Raw genomic sequence first — 18,084 nt, forward strand, 5'->3', positions numbered from 1 at the left:
GGCTGTATCTATGCTTGCACTACCCTGAGGCCGCTTCCTTCCCTGCCTCACCCACGTTTAACTTTGCCACCACCCAGCCAGTGCAGAGGCTGTGGCAGGGCTGGAGGAGCCACTGGGGCTTCCCAGGAGCCACAGGCAGTGGTGTCTGACACCAGCCAGAGCAGAAAACCCCAAGGGACTCCTGGAGATTCTGAAGGCTGCTGGTGTGTAACCTTTCAGGCATCCCAGCCCTGGTGGTACCCACTGGCCTGAGCATCTCTCTGGGGCTGCAAGGCAGCTGAGCTGCTCAGCCCTGCCTGTCCAGGGCAGCACAGACTCCAGGATGGCTGGCATGCAGCCACATGGCTGTGCTCCCTGGAGGAGCCTGGCAGGAGACCCTCACAGCCTCTCAGCACTGGCTGCTCCTTCCTGCCCTGTTTTTCCCTCAGAGCAATGTTCCCTTGGGCTGGCACTGGTATCTGGAGACCTCGCTCATGTGAGATGGCGTGGGTGACAAGCACAGCTTTGTTCAGGCTGTGCTGCAGTGTGGGGCAACAGCCCTGCTCTCCCTGGCTGGTGTGCTCAGCCCCCCTGCCCCAGAGATGCTCACAGTGCCCAGCAGCTCTCAGGGTCTCTGGATATGGGGCTGCCCCATAGAGCCAGGACAAGGCAGCCTTGTGGTTAGAGTGTACATCTATGCTTTTGGTGCTCTGGATCCTTCCTTGCTTTACTCCTGCATGGCTCCTGCTCCCTTCCTCTGCTCCTTGCAAGCTAAAAGCCAGAGGAAGGGCTGAGCCACAGCCTGAGAGATTTTGGTTTCAAGATACTGTAAGCAGACTCAGCCTGAGTGCTATCTATAATAAAATCAAAGTTAGCTCTTCACACTAAAACACTTCCTCAGGGCCCAGACTTGGTCCTCTTCTCCCAGGATGCTGATGACAAAGCAGGTCACCCCATCACTTCCCCCATGGCCTCTCCTTGCCAGGAGCAGCCGTGCAGAACAGCTGTGCTGGTGCCCAAGGACACTCATGTGCCCCAGGGACCCTCACCTGGGACCCCCACCCACATAGCCCTGTGCTCTCATTTAAGCCCAGCCCTGGACTTAGCCCTGCCCCTGCTTGCACTCCTCTGCTCAGCCCCTGTGAGCTGCACCCCAGGAATGCCCTGATACCAGGGAAGTGCAAGCAGCCTCAGGATTTTGCTTTGGAGAGTTTCAGCTGGACATGCTGCTGCAAACATCCCACTGAGCTGGGTCTGTGCTCCTCTGCCTTGCTGCTGCAGTCCGTTTCACCTCCCTCTGTGCTCCCCAGGAGTACCTGGGGTCAGTCATAGCTGTAGGTGCACACATCCCTAAACCCCAACCCAGCCTTGTTACTGCTCCTCTCTGCCTGAATTTCCTCCAATACCAGCTCCACAGACTGAGATGTGGGTCCTTGTGCAAGGAGCAGGGACAGAGGGAGAGAGTTCCCCTTTTCACCTGCCCAGGGAGCTTGGAAAAGTGAATTAAACTCCCTCAATAATGCCTCTGAGCCTATTAGCATTGCAGGCTGTGTGTGTATGATTTGGAAGGCGTTGTGGGAAAAATATTTCTGCATAGATTTCCCATTGTGCAGCCCGGAGCGGTGGTCAGCGGGGGGAGGGCCAACGTACTCCCGAAAGGGATTTAAGGGGAGAGTGTGAGGGGGGCATGCCTGGTGCTCGTTGTCCTCAGCAGCTCGCCGCTGGAGCAAAGAATGGCTGGGGTGAGTCATTTGTTTGCAGGAGAAGGGAAAATCGCCGGGACGAGGTGTCCTGGGCGGGACTGGGTGGGAGCTGCTGGGGGGCGGCAGAACAGCTCATCCTCACCCCCAGGGCACAGCAGTTGTCCTGGGAATTGGAGCTCCCTGTTACACCAGCAGCACCTCATCCTGCGGGTCTGGGTGCCAGGCAGGGCTGTCCCTGACCCCTCCAGTTCCATGCCTCAGCAGGGATCCTGTGTCCCCTGTGCCACAGGGATGTGCCACTGCCCAGGGTTTCCAGCCATGGAAGTAGCAGATTTTGGCATTTGGAGTGTGTGGCACGGCTTTTGCTTTTCTGTGGTGTAACCTGGAGGTCCTGGCAGCACCATGGGATGTGAAGGCAGGTTCTCCAGTCCTGGAGCTCCTGGGAAAGGATGTGCAGGATGGGGGAAGACACACAAATCCCAGGCATGCCACACCAAGCACGCCTTCCCCCAAGCACAGATTTAAGGGTTTCTGCCAGGCTGATATCCCCATTGGTGCCCCCAGAAACCAAAGCCCTACTGCACAGGCTGATGGCCCAGGGGATCCAGTCTCCCCCTGAGCTGTGCCATTGACCCACAGTTACAGGTACTGTGGGAGCATCTCCAGCTGAGCAGGTGGGTACTTTCTGGTGCACTCCAAGGCAATTTCCCAGAGCAGAGCATCTCCCATTCTTCCTTCTCTGGCATGGGTTCTGTATTTCAAATACTTTCAGTGGCAAACTGGGATAATCCTGACTGTGTGTCCCTGCTGAGGGTGCTGGAGCAACAGGATTTTCTGAGCTGGCAGGGGGTCAAACACATGTCTGTGTCCCCTCTCACAAATTGGACAGAGCCAAACAAACCCCAGCCATGCATAGCTCCACTTGTCATTGGGGATGAGAGAGCAGCACAGCTGCTTGAGCCCCACCTTGCTCCAAAATGGGCTGTTTTACTGGCAGAGACAGAGAGCAGGCAGCACCCAGCAAGTCCAGGAGCACTGTGGATGGTGGGAGCTGCAAGACCACCACCACTGAGGCTGGGTTTGTGTCCCATTAGGGTGGTCAGTGCTGTGGGGCAGCAGTGTCCTCACGCCTGCTGCTTTCCTGTCCTGCAGGTGCTGTGCTGGGTCCAGCTACGCTCTGTTCCCCAGCTGCTCTCCCGCAGGAAGGCAGTCCCAGCTGGCCCAGAGGGCTCCAGCCTGCGCCGCTGCCTCTCCACCGTGGATCTGGCTGCCCTGGGAGTGGGCAGCACGCTGGGGGCTGGTGTCTACGTCCTGGCAGGGGAGGTGGCCAAGACCAGCTCTGGCCCGAGCATCGTCCTCTCTTTCCTGATTGCAGCTGTGGTGTCTGCCCTGGCTGGGCTGTGCTATGCTGAGTTGGGGGCTCGTGTGCCCCTGGCTGGCTCTGCCTACCTCTACAGCTACGTGACAGTGGGCGAGCTCTGTGCCTTCCTGGCTGGCTGGAACCTGCTGCTGTCCTATGTCATTGGTATAAGGCCCTCTTGATCCCCCCCACCATGTGTTGGTGGCTTTGCTGGGTGTCCTTTGAGACCTCACAGGCCCACCAGAACACAGACATCACCTCTCCCCAGGTACTGCCAGTGTTGCCCGGGCCTGGAGCGCTACCTTTGACCAGCTCCTTGGCAAGAAGATGGGGAGGTTTTTGGGTGCTCATGCAGCCATGAGCTCTGTGGGGCTGGCAGAGCACCCAGATGCCTTTGCTGCTTGCCTGGTGGTCCTGCTGGCAGGTAGGATGCCTCCCCGTGTGCCACCGTCCATCAGGTAGGATGAGCTCCTCACCCCACTGTGGGTTCTTCAGGATGGGGCTGACCCCTCTGAGGCTTTGCCATTTTCCTGAGCAAAGAATGGAGAATAGAAAGGGAATCTGGGGAAATCTGCAAGTTGTCCTGAATTTACAACTGCCCCCCGTTTCCACCCTCCCCAGGAATGTCTACCCTAGTGTCATCCAGGGACCTCATCCAGTTTTGATTTTTTTATTCTCCAGCGCTTCTTTCCTTTGGAGTGAAGGAGTCCACCATGGTAAACAAAGCTTTCACAGCTCTCAACGTGCTTGTCCTGCTCTTTGTCACAGTGAGTGGCTTCATCAAAGGCCACATGAGCAACTGGAAGCTCAGGGAGGACGACCTGCCACAGACAGCTGCCCAGGAGGCTGGGTATGAGTGGCTTCACTGTCCCCGTGCTGCCTTCAGAGTGGGGTGGGGAGTCAGACCCCAGTGCTTTATCCCAGGAGACACCACTTTCTCTCTTTCTCTCTGTTGGCAATGTGTCAAAGAGACAAAGTCCTAAGTCCTGCTGGGTTGATGCTGTGGGTTGAGTGGGTTGGATGGACTGTTCAGCTTGACCCCATCCTGGGACCCCATTCCTCTGACCCCCTGCACTCTTCTTCCTCCCCAGGAACCAGTCCATGGCTGGCAACATGACCAGTGCCTTTGGGGTGGGAGGCTTCATGCCCTATGGTTTCACTGGCACCTTGGCTGGAGCCTCTACCTGTTTCTATGCCTTTGTTGGATTTGACTGCATTGCTACCACAGGTAAGTGAGGTGGGGGTGCTGCTGGTGGGACCCTCCCTGCAGGCTGGGGGGCTGTGGCAGTGACTGTTCCCCACAGTTCCCCACAGTCCTGGGAACTGGTGTGAGGCTGGGAAATGGGCACATTCCCAGCTCTGTGCTGCAGCCACTCTCTCCTGCCCTTTCTAAGAGTCCTTGTGGAATGTCCGGGCTAATCCTGGAGCTGAGACATTCTCTGTCCCAATATCCCTGGGGCCCAGAACATCTAGTGGTCCTTGCTAGAAGGTCTCTGTGTCCTCTCTTGGGGGGGATATAGGATCTGCTCTCCGGCCTGAGCTGGGCTCTTAGCATGCCATGCATGTTAAATGAGCCTCTGTTCCTACAGCTGAGCTTGTCCTCCCCAGGGGAAGAAGTGAGGGACCCGCAGAGATCCATCCCCATGGGCATCGTTCTCTCCCTTCTCATCTGCTTCCTGGCCTATTTCGGGGTGTCTGCTGCCCTCACCCTGATGATGCCCTACTACCTCCTGGACACCACGAGCCCACTGCCAGTGGCTTTTGAGTACATTGGCTGGAGCAGTGCAAAGTATGCCGTGGCTGTGGGGTCACTGTGTGCCCTTTCCACCAGGTGAGGGGCATCCTCTGATGGCATTCCTGTGGTTCAGAGCAGGTACTGGAGCTGAACACATCCAGGAGATATCCCCAACCCCTTCCTCCTGGATTCCTCCTTGCCTTTCCTGCTTGGCCAAAATCCCTTCCACACAAACCCTGGTGTTCCCACCCTGGCCCTTCCTGATCAGGGAGAGCAGCCAAGCCTGTTGGCATGCCACTGAAGGAAGTGGCCAGGTGGCACTATGTCCACAAGAGTGGGCTGGAGTGTTCTGGCATGCACAGGTAACTGCAGACTTCTCTTCCCTGACACCATCCCTCATCTGATGGTGAGGAAGGTGATTTGTTAGATGGTCTTGATGGTCTTGGCCATACAGATCAATGGGATCTCCCTTGGAGGGGCAAAAGGCAGGATGGCACCTGCTGGATTCCTCCTCTCTTCTCCCCCCTCTCCTCCCTGTCTCATGCAGCCTCCTGGGCTCGATGTTCCCCATGCCAAGGATCCTGTATGCAATGGCTCGAGACGGGCTCCTCTTCCAACCTCTGGCCAAAGTCAATCGCCATCAGTGCCCGGTGGTGGCAACTCTGGTGTCTGGAGGAGTGGCAGGTGGGTGAGTGCTTGGGTTACCCTTAACTGTGAGCAGGCCTTGGTGGGTGTCCTCCTTCCCTCTAGCTTGACTGCAGCTGTTTTTGAGCCATGTCTCTTCACACAGAGACAGATCTCCTCATAGTGGGTGAGGACCATTTGGCCTCGATGGTGTCTCAGGCTCTGGTTCAGCCTCTCTGCACTGCCAGGCAGGAGGTGACAGGGTGCTTTGTACTAGTGACCAAAGCACCACCAGTCCACTGAGGTTCTGTTGCAGTGGGTGTCAGGAGAGTGTGACTGAGGTGGGCACAGCAGCACTGCCAGCTCTGCTCAGAGGCTGGACGGGCTTCTCTTCCCCACAGCTGTCCTGGCCCTTCTCTTCGACCTGAAAGCCCTGGTTGACACCATGTCCATTGGCACACTGCTGGCCTACTCCATGGTGGCTGGCTGTGTGCTGCTGCTCAGGTGAGACTGCTGGGGACAGGGGACAGGGCTCACCCACCTTCTGATGTGGGCCATGCCTGGGACAAGGCAGGTGCAGGTTTATGTGCATTGACATCCAGTGTCTGCTCCTCAGGTATCGGCCTGAGCCCAGCCCTCGGGACACTCCTGTGGGGAAGGTCCCAGCTGTGCAGCCATGGTGGAACCACCTGGTCCAGCCACCCCCCCATCCCACCCCTCGCTCCTCTGCTCTGGTGGTCTGGGCTCTGACAGCTGCAGGTGTGTCTGGGAATGATGGATGGGCTCTAAGGGAGCTGGCCTGGGGGGACCCATGGGGGACATCCCTGCTGTAGCAAGGGCTGGCTGGGTGGAAACCACCCAGCAGCAGATGCAGGGGCTGCCTGGCTCCTTCCTGCTCTCACCCCACTGCCACACAGCTGGCTGCCCCAGCAGGACCTCAGGAAACCTCCCAGACTGGAGAGAAAAGCTAAACCCCCCATGAGAATCCACCCAGCCATGTCCCCTTGTTGTGGTTTGTCCCCCTATGGCAGCCTGGCAGAGGGATGGCCCAGCTCAGGGAAGCTGCCCTGACACTGTGGTCCCTCTGCAGCCGCCCTGGCCTGTGCCCTGAGCTGGGTGAGCACTGCTGGGCTGCCCTGCCTGTGGGCTGGGGGTGCCTGGTGCATCACAGCTCTGGCCCTGCTTCTCCTGGGGATCCTGGCAGCAGCTCTTCTCGTCTGGAGGCAGCCTCAGAGCCAGGACAAAGCCTCCTTCATGGTAAGCACCCAGCCCAACCCTCGGGATGTACCCAGGAAGAAGGGCCTGGGGCAGAGAGAGCACCAAGTGCTGCAGCCTTGTGGGGAAAGGGGGCCATTTGGGGGTGCTCCCTCAGCTGTAGGTCAGGCACATCTTTGCTGCGTCCACATTAATAAGGTACTGCTGGAGGCAGCATGTATCTTGTGGGGTTTTTCATAGGGACCATGAGGGTTCTTCCCCCCATGACCTGAGGGCTGAAGGGGGAAGCTGAGCCCAGTGCCTGCTGAGGAACCAGAGCTGCTCTTCAGTAAAAAGATATCTGGCCTGAACACCTTGGCTTACTTTTACGGGTGCTTTGCTGCCTCTCACCTCAAATCCTGCAAGACCTCCTGCCCCAGTGCAGGACCTGTCAACCAAAACACCCTCCACAAGCATCCCTCTCCAGCACAGGCTGCAGTCCCAGCTTGGATCTCTGAGCCTCACAGCCGGGCTGGGCTTCCCCTTGCCTGTGGACAACCAGCCAAAGCAGCAAAGAGCTGAATTCAGCGGTGGAATTTTTACCCTTGTGCTCCCTGCAGGTTCCCTGCCTGCCCTTCCTGCCTCTCCTCAGCATCTGCATCAACGCTGTGCTGCTGGCCCGGCTCAGCGCGGCCCCCTGGCTGCGGTACCTGCTCTGGATGGCTGCGGGTAAGCACAGCCACTCCCGAGGCCCCAGAGCTGGCACCAGCCCCTCTGGGTGGAGTGCTGGTGGTTTGAGGGCCCGTGGCACTAATGTTGCTCTGAGCAGTGGTGGGGAGGGAGGAGATGCTGGCCTTTGATATCCAGCAGTGGTGGGAGAACCGTGTCCTCTGACATGTGGCCCAAAGGAAGGGGCCAGCACTTGGTGGCTGGGAGGGGAAGGAAGAGAAGCAGTCCATACACACCCTATTCTGCCCTTTCCCAGGTTTCCTCATTTACTTTGGCTATGGGATCTGGCACAGCACTGAGAGCCACTGGCCTGAAGGGACAGGTCCCCAGGAGCTGCCCCAAAGCAGAGCCAGGGAAGTGGCCCTGGAGCCCTGTGGGACTGCCCTGTGCCCATCTGCTCCAGGGCAATAAAAGGGGATGGCAAGTTCCTGAGTGTCTGGCTCCCTCCATCCTGTGCTGAGGGGGCAAGGAAGCCCCTTGGGCAGTGGGTCCTGTCCCACAGAGGGGGCCAGCCCTGCCAGAGCTGCAGGAGCTGCTTCCTCAAGTCTGGTGAACCTCCCTGAGCGACCCAAATCCTCACAGTAAGCCCCTGCAGACAGAGTTCTCTTTGGAGAGGATAAAGCACAAAAGTGGTTTTGCTGCTGTTACTGGGCTGTGTTTTTGTTTTTTTTTTTTTCCTTTGAAACCTCTCCCTGCAGCCCCCCACAGGCCCCTTGCCCTTGCCCACCCTGCTCCTTCAGCTGCTCACAATGAGGTGGAGAGGCTTCTTGTGCTGCCCTGACCCTCCACCTGGGCACCCAGCCTGAGCTGTTATCATCCCCCCCATGACTGCCAAGGTACTGCCTGGTCCAGACTTTCCCCCCTTCATAGTGTGCAAGTCCTTTTCTGCACTCATTTATTCCTCCTCCTCAGTTCCCAGTGTCCCCTTTCCCAGAGGAGGGCACATTCTTCCAAGTCCCACGCAGGATCTGCCTTTGGGGCTCTGGGACATGGTACCAGGTGTCCAGAGCAGGATCCCAGAGCCCACCAGCCTGATATCCCTTTGTCCAGAAATCCTGATCCCTTCAGCCATAACTAGGCAGGATTTGCTGGGCTATCCCCTCCTTTGGTGCTACAACACCTGGGGGAGGCACAGATGATGTGTGGAGCAGAGGGTGTCCTGGTGGGACATGGTTCTGACACAACAGGCTCCCCCATTTCGCCCTCTGGCCACCCCATGGAGGTTTGTGGGTCAGAGCTGGGCCCCACATCCACGTTGCCTTCCTGGCTGCCCGTTCAGCTGCTGTATTTCTGATTAGGGTCAGCACAAAGGACGGAAGTGGCTGATGCAGTGGCCCTGATCTGCCCTGAGCTGGGAGCCCATTGAAATGAAGGAAAAGGAGCAGGAAAATGAGGATCAGCCTTAAGGGCCTCATCTGGACCTTCCTTGTTGAGTCTTTGTGGTGCCAGCTCCCACCCTTCCCCTTCTTCCCACTGTATGGGGTGTGGAGCACACAGCCCCACTCTGGGACCCTCCTGCACCAGTCCCCCAAACCACTGACGTGGGATTCCTGAGGCTGCTGCTTCTTACAGATCTGTAATCCTTGCAGCCAGCAGCACCTTGGCTGGTGCACACACACACCCACACACACCCACACATACCCAAACATACCCACACACACCTACAGCTCTGGCTAAACAGCCCTGGGGAGGGGACAGGCCTGTGACAGCTCCAGAGCAGTGGCTCCCACCACACTCGTGCACCCAGGGGAAAGTGCTTGTGTGCATCCAGCCCTGAGCCACAGCCATGCTGGCAGCATCTTCCCTGCTGGGGATGCCCTGCCTCAAGCAGAGGGATGTGACCTGCCAAAGCATCCACCCCCTGGGAGGACTCTCTGCTCCCTGATGTGCAGCTCCAGCCTCTGTTCAGCTTTTGGGGCAGAAGATGGGACTGGTGGGGCTGCTGATGGGCAGCAGGGACAAGTAGGGCTTGGGGTCTTTGTGGCAGAGAGCTGGGACATGCCTGAGCTGCAAGAGCAGTACCTGGGAGACATTTGCTGAAGGTGGAGGAGGTGATGGGAATAGGAGGGCATGAGTGGGAGCCCTGCCTTGTGAGGTTAACACCAGGTCCCCAGTGCCCTCCTCATCCTCCAGGCGCTTTTCCTAGTGGCCTCCTCATCGTCCTCATGCCCTGGGGCAGCACCGGTGCTGTTTATACTCAGAGCCAAGTGCTGGGTCAGATCTGACCCAAAGCAAGTCTGTGTGTCCTGGCTGACCCCGTTCACCCCGAGACACCCCCTCACCAGAGGAAGGGGTGCAGGAAATGTGTGGGTGGGAGGCCAGGGTCCCTCTGCAGCCCCACACGGGCTGGGGAAATGCAGGAGTAAATGTCCCGTGAAATGCTCCATCACTGCCGTCCATGAGGTGCACCGAGGGCTCGGCCAGCCCAGAGCCCTGCTCCGACCGGGGCACTTGTGAGAGCAGCCCTGGGCTCGCAGGGCAGCCCCGGCAGTCCCCGGTGCCGTCGGTGCTACGTGGCGATGAGGGGCACCTCTCCGGTAGCCATGGGGAAGGGGGCGCCGTCCCCGGCGTTGAGCACTCGGTACAGCAGCTCCTCCTTCTCCCGGCGAGCCTGATCCAGCAGCTGCGCCTCCTTCTCCAGCGCCCCGCGGGCCGCCTGGAGCTCCTCGGAGAGCTGCCTGCGGGCAGAGGGCACAGGCTGAGGGCACAGGCAGAGGGCACAGGCAGAGAGCCCGCAAAGCACCCGGCGGCACCGCGGGCTGCGATGTGCTCCCACACTGCCACCTGTCCCCCCTACCGGAGATGTCACCTGTGCACCGGGTGGGTGGGACCTACCTCGCCATGACCAAGTGGTTCTGGGTGCGAACTTGCAAGTCCTCGTTCTCCTGCTGGAGGGTTTTCACCTTCTCCTCCAGCAGAAGGTTCCTCTCCTCCTGGAAGGGGGCATGAGGGTGAGGAGAGAGATGGGAAGCACTGCTGAGCCCCCTGCCACCCCATTTGGGGTGAAATGCTGGCCTGGTGGCATTGCTCCCCCATCCCGTCCCCATGCCAGGAGAGGAAATGGGCTCCATCCACCTTTGCTCCAGTTGCAGTTTCTGGGCAGAATTTAGGTGGGTAGAGGAGCTGAAAAGAGGAAAGCCCACCGGTGACCCCCCCTTTCAACCCACCACGGTCTCCAGGTGCAGCAGCTTCTTGTCCAGGCCGTGGATGTACTCGTTCTTCATCTCGATGACGAAGTGCAGGCTCTCCAGCTCCTGCTCCCAGAAGGGGCTGGGGCTCCCGTGCTCCTGCAGGGCCATCACTTGTGTCCAAGGGACCTCAACACCTCCCCAGGACAGGCTTTGCTCCCCCCTTCAGCTGTTCTGTGCTCCCCTCTGGTTCCAGCCCCCCCTGCCAGGGTCCATCAGGGAGGCCCCTTGGCTCTGGGTCAGCACCCCATAGCAGGTCCCCTCCCTGACACCCTCCCTGCACCTGGATGTGCTTCTTGTAGTCTGTTCTCAAGAGTGACTCCTCCACCCGCTTCATCCTGTCCTGGAAGGATTTCAGCTGGGAATTCAGTGCCTGAATTTTCTCCTAGGAGAACCAGGGGAAAAGCAGAATGAGAGGTGTCTGGGATTTCTTTCTGAGCCAGGGGACTGCTATGCTGTGGTACCCAAATAACACCAGGGTTGGAGGAGCTGGTGCAGTCCCCAAGCACACCAGGGACTGAGGTGGCCACTGAAGAATGTGGGGCACCAGCAGATGGTCCTCAAGCCCTCCCAAGCCCCCCTCCTCAGGGATTTCTCTGCTGGTACCTGTAAGGCTGCCTCAGACCTGTGGTGGGACTCTGTCAGCAGCAGCTTCTCCTGCTCATGTGCTCCCTGGAGCTCTGTGGAGGAACATGAGCTTAGTGCCACCAGTATGGGGACACTGGGGCAGCTGGCCCCACCTGAGGCCCATAGAGGTGGAGAGCAGGGAACAGAGTCCCCATGACCCCACAGGCAGACAAACTGACATGGCAGTAGTGGGGAGAGGGGACAAGAGCTGCAGGGAGCCCCACTGCCCTGGCACACACCTTGCAGGGTTTCTGTGTGCTCTCTCCTCAGGGCATCAAGCTGTTCCTTCAGCTCCAGTTCTTTTCTCTTTTTCACCTGGGAAGCAATTGGATGAAATACCTCAGTGTAAGGGATGCAGAGCTTCACTGCTTTGGGCTTCCTCACCCTTTCTTAGACCCGTCCTTCTCCCAAAAATGGGAGAGTCCAGCATGTGCCAGGGAAGACCAGGCTGGTGACATGCTCCATGCCCAGATGCTGCCTCCAGCAGCACCAGCTCTTCCAGCTCACCTGGATCTCAATGTCCTGGGAGATGCTGGCAGTGCCTGCCTGGCCGGCATTCTGCTCCTCCTCCTCCTCCTGGCCTTGGAGGAATCTCGCACTCTCCGCCCACTCCTCTGGCCGTGCTGCCTTCTCCCCGTGCTCAGGAAGCAGGCAGGCATTGGCTGCAGGACAAACACAGCTGAAGCAGCACTGGCTGCCTCCCACTGGCTGGGCTGCCTGCACATCCTGGGCAGCTGAACCTGCCAGTGCCGTGGGCACTCTGAGAAAGCAAAGCAGGGGGAAAACACATTTTTTTCTCACCATTCTGTGTCTTCAAGGTCGGGAGCTCCTGGGAAGCCGATCCCCTCTGCTGCTGGGCTTTTAGCTGTCTCTGGCAGAGAGAGAGGGGGCTGGAGCAGGAGGGAACAGAGTGGGGCAGGTGGCTGCAGGCAGAGAACACCCTGCACTGAGCCCTCATCAGCTCTGCTAAACACAGGTCCTCAGGGAGCAGCGGCCCCTCCCCAGCCCCCTGCCCTCTCTCAGCACTGGGCACCCATGGGTGTGCATGTACTGCCCATCAGGCAGCCTCAAGCTCATGCCAATTCCCTGCATCCCAGACAGATCACCATGTGGCGTTCAGCTGGAAAACCTGGGAGATGCCACCCTCACCGATACGGTGCTGGTGCAAAATGGGCTCCAGCAACAAAACTTCTGGTGGGGGAGAGCAGGCAGCCCTTGGCAGGGGTCCAGCTTTGGCACTCCCTTGTCACCCTCCTCCTGTCCTGGGATGCTCAGCTCAGTCTGGTCCCTGGCACTTTGCAGCCCCCAAACACACGCCTCTGCCAGGGCCTTAGACAGATGGGCTTTGGCACAGCTGGAGCAGGAGTGAGAAATGAAAAATAACCATAAATCAGAGGCGATACAGCCCCTGTGCAGGGCTGGCAGCAGGCGGGAGCAGGCGGCCAAGCAATGACCTCAGGAGCGCAGGAATGTGTTGCACAGCCCCGCACTCCCGCACGCTCCCGCTGCTGCCACGGGGCTGAGATAACCCAGAGCTGCCTCCAGCAACACAGCTCCGTGGGATGCCTTCCAGCCCTGCATGGGTTTAATTTAGTCACTTGGAGGGGAGAAGAGGGAGAAAAAAAAGCAGTGGATATATTTTTATCAGTTGCTGAAAGATAGAAGCAGAGCTTGCAGGCTCTCACGGCTCGGCTTCGCCAGCACAGGACAAATCTGGTCCCTGATGCCCATCACTGAGATGCGCTTCTGGATATCGCATTGGTGCATGAGGGGTGAGAAAATTCACCTGGAGACACGGTGCTGCTCTTCAGCCCCCGGCAGAGCTGTCCCTCAAAATCCCGATCCCTAAGGAGAGCAGCCCTGCTGCCCGCTGGGCCGGCTGCTCCCCGGCTCGGCCCCGCACAGCGGCGCGGCCAAATCCAGCCCGGATTAGGGAGCCTGGCTTGGGAAAAAGCAAGGGAAAGCAAACAGCCGTCCCTGTCTCCGCCTCCCCTGCAGCCCCCCTTCTGGAGCTGGAGGGAGGCGCAGTTCCAGAGAGCAGGAGAGCTCCAAGCCTCTGGGAAGCCAAGGCTTTATCTTCCCTTCTATGGCATGAGCAGCCGCGGCGTTGAACGTGGCCCAGGCGAGGGGGCGAGGAGGCACCCGGCAGTCAGAGTTCACAAGGCTTGTTCTCCTTGTCCATGCAGCGCACCCCGAAAGCGTGGGGTGCCCTGGAATGCTGCTGAATCCTGGCACACCTGACTGCAAAGTGTCCCCAGGAATCCCCACCTGTCCCCTGGCACACCTCATTGCCAGCGTGCATCTCCCTGGTATTTACCGTACCCGTGTCCTGTGATGGGTTTTGAAGTCAGGGGACAGGGGCAAGGGGAGAGATGAATGAGATAGTCGAGGCTCTGTAGTCCTGAGGGCATCATAGGAGTCCCAAAAAGCCTCCTCCCCTAGCCCCACACCCTGTATCCTGCCCTTTTTTTCACTGCAACAAAGCAAAAGTTGTGTAGAAGGACCCTCCTGACACAGGGGGGTGACACACACCTGAAAGGTTTTGGATGATCTCAGCAGAGCTGAGAACAGGATGCTGTTATTACCTCCAGGAGGGACCCCAAACCCCCAAACCAAACCACCTCTGCTGCATTTGTCCTGCTCACTGGCATAAGTGATGCCTAAGGACGGAGAGCCCAGGGCTGGTCACCTCCATAGCACAGGTAATGTCCCCAGCACACACCCAGGAAATCTTCACCTCTCCCCCACACCCCAAAGCCAGCAGGATGGGACCTCAGAGCCCCTCAGCCTCTAAAGGAAGATGATTTGAGACACCAGAACTGAACTCAGAAATAGGTGAAGCGAGCAACAGGTTCACCAGCATCAACAGACAAATCTAAATACTTGCCCTGAGGCTAGGAGTGAGGCACCTTCCTGCCTTTAGGAGCAATTAAAATAGCATCTAGAGCTAATTTTAGTCATAAGCACTCAATTGTCCTTTGGAATAAAAGCACTGCCTCTGGGGTGAATAGCAAAATTTGGCTGAAAGCTCTGAAATATGGAGGGACTTTCCACTGTCACTTCCAGAGAAGCTTTGTGGCACCCAAACCTCTGGTATCGCCTGGCGCATTTTGGAGAGCTGGAAAATCATTCTGGAATCCATAGTGTGTGCAAGGAGCAGGTTGGGAATTGCTCCAGCTGGAACAGCTTTGGCCAGGAGAAGCAGCAGCCTGATACATCCTGCAGGTGGGGGCCATCCACAGCGTAGCTTATCCTGTAAGTTCTTGGAAACCTCTGCCAAAAATACCTTCCAGCTATGAAAAACCAAAAGTATCTGCATTCTTAGAACAAAATATTTCTAATACTCTGGAGCAGAACTGTTTATGGATGGATTAATAGGGATTTCCAGCAGGACCTGAGTCATCTCCAAGGGTTCTGGGGTGGGGAGTACCAGTGCAGAGCAGCTGGCACAGTGTGGGCAGCCGAGGTGGCTGCAGCCTCTGCTTCAGCTCTTAGCATGAGGTGGGGTTTTGGACTGTATTTTTCTTCCTCTTTTCCTGTTTTACAAGTACATTAAGCAATTCAACCATGCAAACTAGCAAAGGAAATCACAAAGAGGCAGGAAATGAGTATTGAAATCCAGACTCTGCTCCTGGGGAGGAGGCTTTGCTTTGTGGCTGTGGAGAAGTGGGCCAGGATTTGGTCCATGAGTGTAACACCTCCCAGGACCTGCAGCAGATGCTCAGTGCTGCCAGAGCAATGCTGGCACGGGTCCGTGGGACCTGTCTTTAACCCTGCTGCTGTGTTTCCTCCAGTGATGGTGATGGTTGTGTTAGGAGGTGATTATCACCTCTCCTGCAGTCAGATCTGTGCCGCAGACCATAGTCAAACACTTCACACTGTTGACAGCCCCGAGCTTTGCATTCTGACCCTTCCCTGACTCCTGGTGCTACGTACAGTTCCTAGCACTTCAAAATAAATTCACCCCAGCCCTGGAAAGCGGCCAAGCTTCAGCCCTGACTTTTGGGAAGGCAACTTGGCCTCTCTCACGCCAGGAGCGTGACCAAAGCGCGAGCGGTGACCATGAGTGGCCAAGCACGGGTGGATGGAGCTGAAGGGGAAGGAAACCCCAGGGGCAGCACCCACAGCTCAGGGCTGGGTTCTCTCTGTGCCTCCCTTATCGCCCTGCTGCCCGCAGACTGGTGCCAGCGAAGGATGAGGCTGCCAAGGCACCTCCCCCAGGGCACACAGTGGCTCCTGGTATGTCATCCACCCACCAGACCCAGCCCAGCACCAGTTCCTCAAGGTCACCTCAAACCTGGGACTGGCTTCAAAAGCCTTTGCAGCCCCCAGCCCCATTAGAGTCCCCAGCCCCACGACCTGCACATGGCTTCTGGCTGGGCTTGTCCCTGGGGTTTGAAGTCTCCCCTAACCCCAAGCAACCTCCAGGGACCAATTCTGCAAGTCCACCCATCAGCAGTGGGAGGTGAAGGTCTCCCATCCTGCCTTTTGGCACTCTGGACATGAGAACATGGGCAGGAGTGGCCCCATGCCTGCCCTTATGCCTTTTAGCCATAATGGGGATTTTAGGTGCTTCTTTCAGAATGACTTTCAGTCACAGCAGCAGGGCTGTTTATGGGTAATGACTGTTGGTGACACAGGGCTGAGCAGAGGAGCTCAAGGGCGGGCAAGTGCAGGAAGGGAGACGTCTGTAGGCAAATGACAAATTTCCGTCTTTCGGTAAATGTGGGGCTCTCAGCACCTGGGGCCTTGGGGCTGTTGTTTCTCCCTGTCCTATGCCTGCTCTTGAGAGTTCTCAGAGTCAAAAACCAACCCAGAAATATCTGATCTTATGATATAGCAAAGAGTGGGATTTTTTCCATGATGTGGAGAAGCGACCAAGCCTGCAAGTGCTGTAAATAAAGGCACTTGTTGGCTGCAGGGCTGCGGGAGCCCCGTGCCTGCTCTCCCTGCACATCCTGTAGTGGGTTCTGTGGTCCCAAGTGGAGACTCTCACAGCTGGATCTGCAAAGGGCCACCAGTGCCAGGGGCATAGCAGCACCTCGAGGTGTTTCTGCCTTCCGTCCTTCCCCTGCCACCCTCCAGCAATCACAACACCCAGCAGCAGTAAGCACAGCACATCCCACAGCAAAAACATCTCCCGAGGTCAGTGGTGAGGCACTGGGGCAGCACGAGCACATCAAATAATAACAATAATAATGATAATAACCATCAGCAGATAATTTCAGACCTTGCTGAAGAGCTCTTCAGTACAGAGCAACGTGCTGAGATCTGAGGGGACTCGCAGTGTTCCCCTACAGGAGCGATGCCTTCAGCACAAGGGGACACAGCCTTTGGGACGAGGGAGGATGCTGTGGGAAGCTGGCAGAGGTCTAGCTGGGGGAACCCATCCCTGTCATCTATGGGACCAGCATTTCCAACAGGCATCATCATCCCAGATGATGCACCCCCTTAGCTATAGAATTCCCGTGATGGCGGGGTGAGCCTGGAGGGGTGCAGGAGAGTGCAGGAGGATGCAGGAGGGCGGGTGGCTGCCACTTTCATTGTCCCCGCTGCCACCTCCCCCACCACAATGCCGGTGGGGTCCCACGCAGCAGGGGATAGCCACAGCGCCCGGCACCACCGCTACCCGGGACAGCGAGGAACCCACGCAGGGTGCCCCCAGCACCCCTGGTCCCCAGCAGTACAAGCGGGACTCCCCGCAAACATCAGCCCCACGCGAACCCCAACTCCATCGAACCCCGACAACGTGTGCACTCGGTCCCACGACAGCCCGACCCCACGGAGACCCGACCCCACGCGAACCCCGACTCCGAGAGAAGCCCAGCCCAAGCCCAGCCCAAGCCCAGCCCAAAAGCCCCCGCAGCCGCTACCTCGACACCGACGGGGCAGCAGCGCAGGGCGCTGCCGGTGCAGCCCATGGAGCCCCAGCGGGACCGCTCAGCCGCGGGGCGCGGGGCGCGGCATCCCCCGGCGAGCGGCACCGGTCAGGGACGGGACGGGATGAGCCGCCCCAGCTGGCAGGCAGAAAAAAGTAATTAAAAAAAAAAAGTAATAAAACCGTCCGGCAGCTGCTGACAGGCAGCGCCGGGAGAGGGTGCTCTGCACCCCCGAGCCGCGGGCAGGGCCCCCGGCCGCAGCCTGCCCGCCCCCGGGGCTGGCCCTGGGCCCCCTCCACCCCGGGGTGTCCCCGCCCTGGGCCGGGGTGCTTCGGGAATGCTCTGTACCACTGGCCCCCTGCACTGAGGATGCTCCGTTGTGGGTGTGGGGTAAGGAGAGCCGGACCCCTGCATTGGAGGTGTCCTCTCTTGGGAGAGGAAAAGGGGAACAGGAGCCCTGGACCAGGGCTAGAGTGGGAGCAGGACCAGCTGCTCCGGGGGCTTACTGTGCTGAACCCACCCCAGCCCCCTTAGGAGCAGGGATGAGAGTGAGAAAGCAGAATCCCTCAGGCTTTTGCCATTACCCCATTAAATTTCAGCTTGTGTGGGGGTACTTGTGAAAAAGTGGTGGGTTTGGGGTGTTATTCTTGGCAGGAGCTCTGCTCTGGTGGTCGTTGTGCAGGCTGGAGGGGGCTTTTGGTGTCTTCCATATTGCCTGAGGGACTGCATCCTGTCAACTCTTCCCTTGAGCATCCCAAACACCCCAAATGCTGGGCCTGGAGCCAGGGTGCCCTTTTCCAGCAGGAAATCCTACACTTTGGAAGTGAGTCCTGAACACATAGGGAAACACATGGATTTGAAAGTGTCCCATCTGAAAAATAATGTGAGGAAAAGCAGGTTTTTCCAAATGTTTTGATTTTGATGATATTTTTAAAATGCTTTTTTAAAATTATATTTTTATACATTCCTGAATGACCACACATTTTGACCTGAAAACCCATTGGTGCTACCCAGAATTGCTGAAATTGGAGTGTTTGAACCTGGTCACGAGGCTGTGCCTGTATGG

At 58.0% G+C, this 18,084-nt stretch overlaps 2 protein-coding genes across 2 annotated transcripts; one reads left to right on the plus strand and one right to left on the minus strand.

Annotated features, from left to right (window-relative positions):
- Positions 1–1,666: 1,666 nt before the first annotated feature.
- On the plus strand, positions 1,667–8,574 carry LOC103817487 (cationic amino acid transporter 2-like). Its single transcript, XM_050979866.1, has 13 exons — positions 1,667–1,721; positions 2,322–2,356; positions 2,835–3,207; positions 3,311–3,466; positions 3,724–3,892; positions 4,134–4,270; positions 4,651–4,873; positions 5,325–5,461; positions 5,803–5,905; positions 6,018–6,160; positions 6,492–6,658; positions 7,216–7,324; positions 7,581–8,574. Exons 1-13 carry the CDS (start codon positions 1,667–1,669, stop codon positions 7,733–7,735), a joined length of 1,962 nt encoding a protein of 653 aa, XP_050835823.1. The 3' UTR covers positions 7,736–8,574.
- Positions 8,575–8,728: 154 nt separating this feature from the next.
- On the minus strand, positions 8,729–17,212 carry CCDC69 (coiled-coil domain containing 69). The gene is made up of 9 exons (XM_018915500.3): positions 17,013–17,212; positions 11,941–12,010; positions 11,647–11,801; positions 11,379–11,454; positions 11,119–11,192; positions 10,796–10,897; positions 10,492–10,611; positions 10,160–10,257; positions 8,729–10,002 (listed from the first exon to the last, which is right to left on the minus strand). The coding sequence occupies exons 1-9, from the start codon at positions 17,058–17,060 to the stop codon at positions 9,834–9,836; spliced, it is 912 nt and encodes a 303-aa protein (XP_018771045.1). The 5' UTR covers positions 17,061–17,212; the 3' UTR covers positions 8,729–9,833.
- Positions 17,213–18,084: the final 872 nt, after the last annotated feature.

Source organism: Serinus canaria, chromosome 13, assembly GCF_022539315.1.
Source record: "Serinus canaria isolate serCan28SL12 chromosome 13, serCan2020, whole genome shotgun sequence".
Lineage (NCBI taxonomy): Eukaryota > Metazoa > Chordata > Aves > Passeriformes > Fringillidae > Serinus > Serinus canaria.

Coding starts and splice junctions, on each gene's coding strand:
- LOC103817487 (XM_050979866.1), top strand. CDS start 1,667: ATGCCTGGTGCTCGTTGTCCTCAGCAGCTCGCCGCTGGAGCAAAGAAT. Junction 5,906..6,017: donor GGCTGTGTGCTGCTGCTCAG/GTGAGACTGCTG, acceptor TCTGCTCCTCAG/GTATCGGCCTGAGCCCAGCC. Junction 6,659..7,215: donor AGGACAAAGCCTCCTTCATG/GTAAGCACCCAG, acceptor TGCTCCCTGCAG/GTTCCCTGCCTGCCCTTCCT.
- CCDC69 (XM_018915500.3), bottom strand. CDS start 17,060: ATGGGCTGCACCGGCAGCGCCCTGCGCTGCTGCCCCGTCGGTGTCGAG. Junction 11,193..11,378: donor GCACACAGAAACCCTGCAAG/GTGTGTGCCAGG, acceptor GTTCCTCCACAG/AGCTCCAGGGAGCACATGAG. Junction 10,898..11,118: donor GGTCTGAGGCAGCCTTACAG/GTACCAGCAGAG, acceptor TGGTTCTCCTAG/GAGAAAATTCAGGCACTGAA.